We start from the raw sequence: 11,424 nt of genomic DNA on the forward strand, positions 1-11,424 counted from the left end.
CTGGGTTCGATCCCTGGGTCGGGAAGATCCCCTGGAGAAGGAGATGACAACCCACTCCAGTATTCTTGCCTGGAAAATCCCATGGATGGAGGAGCCTGGTAGGCTGCAGTCCATGGGGTCACGAAGAGTCAGACATGACTGAGCGACTTCACTTTCACTTTTCACTTTCATGCATTGGAGAAGGAAATGGCAACCCACTCCAGTGTTCTTGCCTGGAGAATCCCAGGGATGGGGGGGCCTGGTGGGCTGCCGTCTATGGGGTCGCACAGAGTCGGACACGACTGAAGCGACTTAGCAGCAGCAGCAACAGGGACTGGCACTTAGTATGTTCAGTAAATATTGCCTCCTATTAAAAGTTCCTAGAAAAGTCAAACCTAGTCTATGGAGGGTTGAATGTGGGGTTAACTGAAAGAAGTATAGAGAATTTGGGGGGATAATGGAGTGCCCAGTAATGTATCTTGATTGTAGTGGTGGTCACTCCGGTATATAGATATCTCAAAATTCATTGACATGTATACTTAAATGAGTACATGTAAAAGTTTTATTGTATGCAAATTATGGCTCAATAAAATTGTTTGGTAGCCATTTAGTCTCTCACTTTTAACTAAAGAAAGAAAGTTCTGAGATTTTAGAAGCAACTAAAACTTAATTATTTAATATAGTTCTCTCATCTAACCAGTGAATATTGAGGCTCAGAAAAGTAAATGATTTATTCTAGGTCGCACAATTGTAGAAATGGCAAAACCGTTTTGAAACCACTTCTAGCTCCCAATCTAGTGTGCATTCCAGTTAGGTACTTGTGTTGTTACTTGCTAATTGAGGTCTTTCTGATTTTTTTTTTTTTTAATTTTTTTGGCCACACACAAGGCTCAATCCAACCAACAATTGAACCTGGGCCCCCTGTAGTGGAAGTGCGGAGTCCTCTAACTACTGGACCACCAGGGAAGTCCCAGGGTCTTTCCTATTCTTAAACCTGATAAACAGTTTCTTAATCTTAGGTCTATTAATGGATTACAGGTAGACTCTATGAATTCCCTGGAATTATTTGTAAATTTTAGGGTAAATGTAAATTACATGCAAGACAGTTTACAGTTGTTTATTTTTCTGAGGAAATGATCTAGAAATTTCATTTGATTCAGAAATTGCTAACCTCTGCTCATGTGGTAGTGTTCTGCTGTTAGTGTGTTTAAGTTAGGTAGTTTCCAAAAGATGAAAGTCGCTCAGTGGTGTCCAACTCTTTGTGTTCCCATGGACTGTAGCCTGCCAGGCTCCCATATCCATGGAATTCTCCAGGCAAGAATACTGGAGTGGGTAACCATTCCCTTCTCCAGGGAATCTTCCCAACCCAGGGATCGAACCTGGGTCTCCTGCATTGCAGGCAGATTCTTTACCATCTGAGCCACCAGGGAAGCCTCAGTTTCCAAAAGGTAAATTAGATGAATTTGCTTCTTTGTCACTGGATGGTATGTGCAAGTAGATTGAGTTTGTATCAGCCACAGCCTCAGAGGTATATTAGTAAATTATAAATTAGAATTGTAGCAACTGAACAAAGAATCTTTAGAGGTGATCTTTAAATAGAGAACTGGAAGAGGGCAGAAATCTGCCCACTGTTTACTCATAGTTCCATCAGCTGTAAAATGAGGGTGATACCATGATGGTGATCATTCAGTGAAACCATGTTTTAAAGAGTACAATTCAGGGCTTTCCTCATGGTTCACTGGTAAAGAATCCGCCTGCCAATGCAGGAGACCCAGGTTTGATAACTGATCCAGGAGTATCTCACATGCCAAGGAGCAGCTAGTCCCACAGCTAGTGTGCCACAACTGTTGAGCCTGTGCCCTAGAGCCCAGGTACCACAAGTCCTGAGCCCACACGCTGAAACTACTGAAACCCAAGTGCCCTAGACATTGTGTTCTGAAACAGAAGCCACAGCAATGAGAAGCCCCCGCCCTATAAATAGAGAAAGCTCACGAGCAGCCAACATAGACCCGGCACAGGCTAAGTACATAAATTAATTAAAAAAATAAATAAAAGTACAATACAGTTACCCTCTCTTTCCTCATCTACCCTACCTTCTCTTTTACATCCCATTCCCTTTTAGGAAGTCATCAATTTTCAGATTCTAGTATTTTTGTGAAAGGTGTACCTAAATAGTCTTTGGACTTCAGAAGAAGAGGCAGATGCATCGGGCTTTTAGTTAATATGGCCATCAAGATCAAGTGAGGACTTCCCTGGTGGCACAGTGGATGGGAATCTGCCTGCCAGTGCAAGGGAAACTGGTTTGATCCCTGGTCCTGAAGGATTCCACATGCTGTGAAGGGACTGAGCCTGTGAGCCACAGCTACCAAGCCCGCATACTACAGCTACTGAAGCCCACACACCTAGAGCTCCATAGCAAGAGAAGCCACTGCAAAGAGAAGCCTGCCCACTGCAACAAAGAGTAGCCCCTACTCACTATAACTAGGGGAAGCCCTTCAAAGCAACAAAGACCCAGTGCAGCCAAAAATAAATAAAATTAAAGATCTAGTGAGATGCTAGAGTTGTGCCTTGGGGTTTTATTCAGGGATGATGTACAAAGTATTTTATCAATTGTCCAGTAATATAAATTAATATGGAAATCAGTGCATAGTTCAAAATGTAAAAAGTAGGGAATGCCCTGGCAGTCCAGTGATTGGAAACCAGCAGTTTCACTTCCAGGTCCTAGATTCAATCCCTAGTCAGAGAACTAAAGATCCTGCAAGCCTCAGGGTCAAAAAAAAAGGGTTGTAATATTTTTATTCTCCAAAAACCTAAATTTCCTTGTTTGTTACAAAATTATTTGTTGATATATTGGTAGAAGTAGGGAAGTGTGTGGGTGGGTGTTGGTGGCTAGCACTAGCTAAATTATGCCCATCTGAGCCTTGATTTGACATAGGGAATTATGTCAAACTATTTAATTGACCCTTCCCATTACAATGATGGTTATTAAGTACCTCAGATCTCATTAAGAAGAAAATTTCTCAATTTTGATATTGGGATCAATGATATTGGGTGCTGGTTGTTTATCAGATTCTGCTGAACTAACAACAGTAGTATTTTCATTTTTGTTTGCGGTTTTTATGTATTCCCTGTTTCTATTGTCACAGGGTCACAGGAAATAGTGTTTTTGGAGAGTTGTCTTTAGATTAGACCTGATCTTTAAGGAAGTAAGAAGCAGCATTCGCAAAGCAGTTAAGAGTATGGACTTTGCTGCCCGACCACCTGAATTCAAATCCTGAGCTTTGCCACTTAACCTTTAAGTAACTTCTCAGTTTCTTCATCTAAAAAAATGACTGTGATAATAAACATTTATTTAAGAAAGTGCCTAATAGAGTAAGCGCTATGTATGTGAACTCCTACTTTTAAAAAATAACTGTATTCATCCCATAACAAATAGGTATTCAGTGGGTTTAAACTAACTTCTGCTATTAAATCTGGGGCAGAATTCACCAGGGGTGATGAAAAGGAAAGTCCCTACCTCAGCTACTTTCTGGTACCAAACTGCCCTCACTGCCTCCTTCTCCTTGTTAGAGTGGGTGCAGAACTCCTCTCTAAGCTTGTACCTGAGGGCCACATTACTACCCACCTGACCTCCCAAGTCCTTCTAGAACTAACCCCCCAAAAAGATGTCCTTTTCGTCATAGGGCACTGGAATGCAAAAGTAGGAAAGCAAGAGACACCTGGAGTAACGGGCAGATTTGACCTTGGAGTACAGAATGAAGCAGGGCCAAGGCTAACAGTTTGGCCAAGAGAACGCACTGGTCATAGCAAACACCCTCTTCCAACAACACAAGAGAAGACTCTACACATGGTCAATAACGAAATCAGATTGATTATATTCTTTGCAGCCAAAGACGAAGAAGCTCTATACAGTCAGCAAAAACAAGACCTGGAGCTGACTGTGGCATAGATCATGAATTCCTTATTGCAAAATTCAGGCTTAAATTGAAGAAAGTAGGGAAAACCACTAGACCATTCAGGTATGACCTAAATCAAATCCCTTATGATTATACAGTGGAAGTGAGAAATAGATTCAAGGGATTAGATCTGATAGAGTGCCTGAAGAACTATGGACAGAGGTTCGTAACACTGTATAGGAGGCAGTGATCAAGACCACCCTCAAGAAAAAGAAATGGAAAAAGGCAAAATGGTTGTCTGAGGAGACCTTATAAATAGCTGAGGCAAGAAGAGAAGTACAAGGAAAAGGAGAAAAGGAAAGATATAAGCATCTGAATGCAGAGTTCCAAAGAATAGCAAGGAGAGATAAGAAAGCCTTCCTTGGTGATCAGTGCAAAGAAATAAAGGAAAACAATAGAATGAGAAAGACTAGAGATTTCTTCAAGAAAAGTAGAGATACCAAGGGAACATTTCATGGAAAGTTGGGCACAATAAAGGACAGAAATGGTATGGACCTAACAGAAGCAGGGATATTAAGAGGTGGTAAGAATACACAGAAGAACTATTAAAAAAAGATCTTCATGATCCAGATAACCACAGTGGTGTGATCACTCACCTAGAGCCAGACATCCTGGAATGCAAAGTCAGGTGGGCCTTGGGAAGCATCACTACGAACAAAGCTAGTGGACGTGACAGAATTCCAGTTGAGCTATTTCAAATCCTAAATGATGATGCTGTCAAAGTGCTGCACTCAATATGCCAGCAAATTTGGAAAACTCAGCAGTGGCCACAGGACTGGAAAAGGTCAGTTTTCATATTCCTGTCCCGAAAAAGGGCAATTACAAAGAATGTTCAAACTACCCCACAATTGCACTCATCTCACATTCTAGCAAAGTAATACTCAAAATTCTCCAAGCCAGGCTTCAACAGTATGTGAACCGTGTGTGAGCTTCCAGATGTTCAAGCTGGATTTAGAAAAGACAGAGGAACCAGAGATCAAATTGCCAACATCTGCTGGATCATAGATAAAGCAGTAGAGTTCCAGAAAAACATCTACTGCTTTATTGATTACGCCAAAGCCTTTGACTGTGTGGATTACAACAAACTGGAAAATTCTTCAAGAGATGGGAATACCAGAGCACCTGACCTGCCTCCTGAGAAATCTATATGCAGGCCAAGAAGCAACAGTTAGAACCAGACATGGAACAACAGACTGATTCCAAATTGGGAAAGGAGTACGTCAAGACTGCATATTGTCACCCTGCTTATCTAACTTATGTGCAGAGTACATCATGCGAAATGCCGGGCTGGATGAAGCACAAGCTGGAATGAAGATTGCTGGGAGAAATATCAATAATCTCAGATATGCATATGACCCCATCCTTATGGTAGAAAGTGAAGAGGAACTTAAAGAGCCTCTTGATAATAGTGACAAAAGAGAGTGAAAAAGCTGGCTTAAAACTCAACATTCAGAAAACGAAGTTCATGGCATCCAGTCCCATCACTTCATGGCAAATAGATGGGGAAACAATGGAAACAGTGACAGACTTTATTTCGGGGGGAGCTCCAAAATCACTGCAGATGGTGACTGCAGCCATGAAATTAAGACACTTGCTCCTCGGAAGAAAAGCTATGACCAACCTAGAGAGCATATTATAAAGCAGAGACATAACTTTGCCAACAAAGGTCCATCTAGTCAAATCTATGGTTTTTCCAGTAGTTATGTATGGATGTGAGAGCTGGCCTGTGAAGAAAGCTGAGCACTGAAGAATTGATGCTTTTGAACTGTGGTGTTGGAGGGGACTCTTGAGAGTCCCTTGGACTGCAAGGAGATCCAACCCGTCCATCCTAAAGGAAATCAATCCTGAATATTCATTGGAAGGACTGTTGCTGAAGCTGAAACTCTAATACTTTGGCCACCTGATGCGAAGAACTGACTCATTGGAAAGACTCTGATGCTGGGAGAAATTGAATGCAGGAGGAGAAGGGGATGACAGAGGATGAGATGGTTGGATGACATCACCGACTCAGTGGACATGAGTTTGAGCAAGCCCTGGGAATTGGTGATGTCCAGGGAAGCCTGGTGTGCTGCAGTCCATGGGGTCACAAAGAGTTGGACATGACTGAGCAACTGAACTGACTGACCTCCCTAGCTCTCTTAGAACCAGAGTCTCATAGAGGCTAAAATTTCCACGAGTAGTTTCAAAAGGTGGAGTATTATTGGCAGCCAGTGGTCATGGCCGTAGGGAGCACCAGACATTGGCCCTTTAGAGTGCCAATATCACTCCAGGGGCACAGTCTTCTCTGTTGGAGTCAAACCAGCTCTAGAAATGGGAATATGTGGAGACCAGGCCTACAGTCCCAAATCCATTATATGCTAGCTGGTACCTACCATTGCAGCCTGGTGGTGTTCACCTAGAGTTCCCCGGGATGGGATAGGGTATAGGAGTGCTGGATACAAGTCATAGGTTGACTCTGGAGAGGATGGTGGAGCTTACTGATGGTAGTATCTGGATGGCAGGCCTCTAAGAGTGAGTAATGACTAATCAGGATAGATGCTATATTGCTAGAACGTTGTCGTGGGGCCCTCTTTAGGATTGTAGGTCGTCCAAGGGATTCTGGGCAGGAAACCCAAAGCTACAATTTTAGCCCTTGTTTTCACTGAGCTTTTAAGGTGATGTAATACTCTAAATAAATATACCCTATCTTCTGGTGGAATTACATTTCCAAAAATAATTTTTAAAGTTGAAGGCAGCATAGAAAAGGCAGATGCATGGAACATACTGTTATTGCTATTGGGAATGGGGATCAGAAAACTACCCTATTCTACATCATTTAGGAACCTCATGTTTTCTTGAGCATCACTGATGGGAATTACAAAACAGCTTTTAGCAGATTACTCTGAGACACTTAAGGAGGACTTAAGTTGCACGGTATATAGTCCATTTAGCAGAACACTTTGTGGTTCACTCTAGCACACAAGAGAAATGATAAACATTAAGCTGAAAGCTTCTAATCGAGCTTCTAATTGTAGAAGGTGATCGTTCAGCTTGAGTAGAGTAAATGTGAGTACTCCTCAAAGTCCACCTTAGACTTCATTCTGTTTTTCAGCGAAGACAGTTGTGCTTTTTGTTCCTCATCTTTATATCATGTGGGATGGGTCTATCATTATTCTATCACACTAAGGTGTTATGGGAACAAATAAATACTGTAAGAAGCTGTGTAATATGGTTCAAGAAAGATGAGAATATGCAACTTTGTACTTGGGTGAACTGAGAAAGTTGATTCCTCTGAGCATTCGTAGTCTAATCTACAAGTGTAGATCTCTTTTCTATCTACCTACTCTGTTAATCCTCATGGTTGCGGGGTGCGGGGAATGAAGTGAAACAATATTGGGCTAGGGATAGAAATAGCTATGAATTTGTTAGGACTTCAGAGCCTAAAGTAGCAATGGTAATCATTTTTCTAGTCTTTCATCTTACTTTCCAGGTAAGAATAATTAAGGAACTTAACCAAGCCTCTTTGAAAATGTGAAGAATTATAGAAGTGCTCAAATTTTTATTGGAATATTGAGATTCTTTATAGCACAGTAATGAAAGATTCTTTATATAGTTTATACATGAGTAAGAAGTGAGTAAATCTCCAAGGGATGGAGGTAGAGTCTGTATAAGAATCATTAGAGGAGGGAGCTTTTCCAAATTATGTAAGTTTTCTCCTTAATGGAGGGGGATGCTGGAGTTACTGGGGAATGAAGAGCAGTAGGGGGGTGACTTTTTTTTTCAAACACCATGATAGTCACATGGTTAAAAAAATTTAAACTGTATGTAGAAGATTTTATTGTGTACAATAAGAAAAATAAGATTTTATTGTGTACAATAAAAATAAGTCTCCCATATAGATTCTAACCTTAAAGGTAACTACTGTTAGCAGTTTTTTATGTGTCCTTCTAGAAATGTTGTATGTAAATATATAAGAATACATGTGTGTGTTAATGGAAGCATGTAAGCTATTTTACACTCTGTTTTTTTTGCTTATTTAGTATCAGCACAGTATAGAGATAACTTTTTTAAAGGGCTATGTAGTATTCCAAATAAAGATGTACCCATACATATTTAACCAGTTCTTTTTTGATAGATGTTTATAGATTTCAAGTTTTCTGCTTTTAAAATAGTACAACAGTAAACATTCTGATACGTCTTCAGTACAACCCAAGTATACCTGTAGGGTAAATGTCTAAATATGGTATTATTAAGGAGTGTGTGTTTTATTGAATTAGTTTACATCAAATATATGTTTCTAGAAAAGATGCCCTGTTATTTACAAAAAATATATTCCCTCTAAAGGATACAGCAGAGTTAGACTTGGTTTGATGCTAATGAAACTCACATGTTTACTTTTACTTTTCTTATTTTCACTTGAAGCCTGTGCCTACTGCACTGGCTCAGGTGGATAGAGAAAAGATCTATCAGTGGATCAACGAGCTATCCAGTCCTGAGACGAGGGAAAATGCTTTACTGGAATTAAGTAAGAAGCGAGAATCTGTTCCTGACCTTGCACCCATGCTGTGGCATTCATTTGGTACTATTGCAGCACTTTTACAGGTGGGTGTATATATCCATGAGTTGCATTTCATTCCTAATTATCGAAAATGTATCTCTCTGCCTTTGTACAAATGATTTTGAAAACTTTGGTAAGTTTTTTTTTTTAAAGCGTTAACATTTGTAAGAATCTTGTTTTAGAAAAATCTAAGATACTCATTAAAATGAAATTCTTGGATTCTACCCAGGAGATTTGATTTATTTAGTCTAAAATGAAAAATCTGTATTTTTAACAAGCAGCTCCTGCTCCCAGATGATTTTTATGTAGGTGATGTAAGAACTGCACTTTGAGAAACACAGCTTTAGGAGTACTGTAAAATAATACTGTATGACCAGGTGGACTGAGGATGGTGGTGGGGAGAGAGGTATAAGAACTGAAAGGTATATTCTGGGTAAAGAAAATGCTAGAGTAAAGATATAACAGCCATAGGAGTAAAGGTGGGTATTCTTGTACATTAAAGAATAAATAACTAATATTTGATTCTGACTAGAACAGTCATTTCCGGGGAATAAATTGATATGATGTAGTCCTAAGAACCAAGATGTGATCATCTTCTAAAATATTGTCCACATTCCTAATAATTAGATTAATTTTTAAAATCTGTTGAGTAAATTCATATTCTATGTATACTGCATATACCCAGGAAACTAGTCTTTCTTATGTGTAAAAATTTTACAGTTAAGATAAATGGAATTGTGTTCAGCAAATCATCACCTTTTGACAGAGAATACGTATGTTCTCTGCTGTTTGTACATATCCCCACACATATACGCACTTTCTTATCTCCCCCTTTTTGCACTTGCTGCATGACCAAACAGAAACTTTATGAGTTAAAGTGGTTGATTTACTGACATTTTCTGGCCAACTGTCTCATCACTACAACCTAAATAGGGTGTTGACAAAGATGGGGGAAGGGGAGTCCCTCAAGTGAAAGCCTCCACAGATGGTACAGAATATAGGGAAAAGTATGGGTAACCACAGTTGCCTCCTTAGAAGTCTTCCTAGGGATAATATGTTTCAAATAGTCTCAGTCAGGTATATTTGTGATGAAAGGAATATTGTTTATTTCTGCCCCCTCTTTGATGGTTCTGTTCTTATTGGGTATACAGAATTAAAATTGTTGGCTTTCATACCATGGGAATTAAAGTTATTCCGTGCTCATATGGTGTTGATTTCCATTTTTTAGGAAATTGTAAATATTTATCCATCTATCAACCCACCCACCTTGACAGCACACCAGTCTAACAGAGTTTGCAATGCTCTAGCATTACTGCAGTGTGTGGCGTCACACCCAGAAACCAGGTAAATACTTTGGATGGATGTGTGGGTGGAGGTTTGTATTGAATGTGGTCCTAAAACTTCTGAATGATGAGAGGAGGGGCTTGCAGGAGGGTGCACCTGTGTTGGTATGGTTCTTTAGGATTCCTACTTTTTTTTTTCCTGAAGAATTTCTGGTTTCTAATTTCACCAAATTTTGGTGTAGTGGCAATATGGTATTGTTTAACATGTTATGTGTTTTTTTTTTTTTTACTTGAAGGATAATTGCTTTACAGTATTGTGTTGGTTTCTGCCTAACATCAACATGAATCAACCATAGTAACATGTTCTTTTACAATTGATTTTTTAAATTGTGGTAAAATATAAATAACATAAAATATATCATTTGAACCATTTTATTTTTATTTATTCATCTATTTTTGGCTGTGTTGGGTTTAGTTGCAACATGCAAGATTTTCATTGTGGCTTGCAGGCTTCTCTCTAGTTGTGACATATAGGCTCAATGGTTGTGGCACATGAGCCCAATTGTCCTGCAGCATGTGGTATCTTACTTCCCCAACCAGGAATCAAACCCACATCCCCTGCATTGCAAGGCAGATTCTTAACCACTGGACCACTAGGGAAGTCCCGATTTTAAGTGTTCAGTTCAGTAGTTTTAAATACGTTAATAATGTGCCACTGTCCCAGCATCCATTTCTGTAGTTCTCTTCATCCTGTAAAACTGAAACTCTATACCCATTAAACAATAACTTCCCATCCCCCTGTCCCCTAGCTTCTGGCAACCACTGTCCTCCTTTCTATGATTTTGACTATTCTGAATACCTCATTATAAATGGAGTCATATAGTATTTGCCTTTTTGTGACTGGTTTATTTCACTTAACATAATGTCCTCAAGGTTCATCAGTACTGTTGAATATGTCAGAATTTCCTTCCTTTTTAAGGCTGAATAATATTCCATTGTCTCATTTACTTTTTGCCTGTTGTTAGTAAGTAACTTTAAAGGAGTGGTGATCACCTCTCAGGAAGTCAAGTATACAGCTACTACTTGCTCCTGAATCCATGGTAGGCATCACTATGCCATGCATGAGGCACAGTGCGTGGTACTTAGTAGGAATTCAGTGTCTGTACTCAGCACTTTTTCTCACATAGTAAGCCAGATTTGGCTTCAGAACCTTTTTGAACACAGGATTCTAGTCAACCTCTGTCATAAATGAGAATTGATACACAAGTTGAGAAATTTTTGCCTTGCTGCTATATATGACAAATTAAGAAAGGGGAGATTCTGTTCAGAAATCTGCTCTGTGGCTTTTATGGTCTTAAGGTGCTTAATAGTCATCTTATTAAAGCTTTTCCTTTCTTTGTCAGGTTTTCCTTATAAAATCTGAGTGCTGGATTAGCACTGACCTTTTGGAACATTAGAAACTTTGCTAAGAAAATTACTTTTAAGTACTTAAGAAAAATACAAGAGTATTTGGTTAAAATTTTGGAGTATTGACTCTCCTGTAAGGTGTAACAGTTATAAATTATATAAAGTAATAGACTGATTCCATATTAGTTGCTGAACATACTCAGTTCAGTTCAGTCGGTCAGTCGTGTCCGACTCTTCGCAACCCTGTGAATCGCAGCACGCC

General features: G+C 39.5%; 1 protein-coding gene across 1 annotated transcript in view; it reads left to right on the top strand.

Moving 5' to 3' along the window:
• Window positions 1-11,424, top strand: part of RQCD1 (RCD1 required for cell differentiation1 homolog (S. pombe)) — a 33,693-nt gene that overhangs the window by 4,839 nt on the left and 17,430 nt on the right. Inside the window, exons 2-3 of the mRNA XM_010861189.1 lie at window positions 8,337-8,516; window positions 9,701-9,816. Of these exons, the coding sequence (XP_010859491.1) occupies window positions 8,337-8,516; window positions 9,701-9,816 (296 nt within the window). The remainder of the gene's footprint in view (window positions 1-8,336; window positions 8,517-9,700; window positions 9,817-11,424) is intronic.

Source organism: Bison bison, unplaced genomic scaffold, assembly GCF_000754665.1.
Source record: "Bison bison bison isolate TAMUID 2011002044 unplaced genomic scaffold, Bison_UMD1.0 scf7180017864471, whole genome shotgun sequence".
NCBI lineage: Eukaryota > Metazoa > Chordata > Mammalia > Artiodactyla > Bovidae > Bison > Bison bison.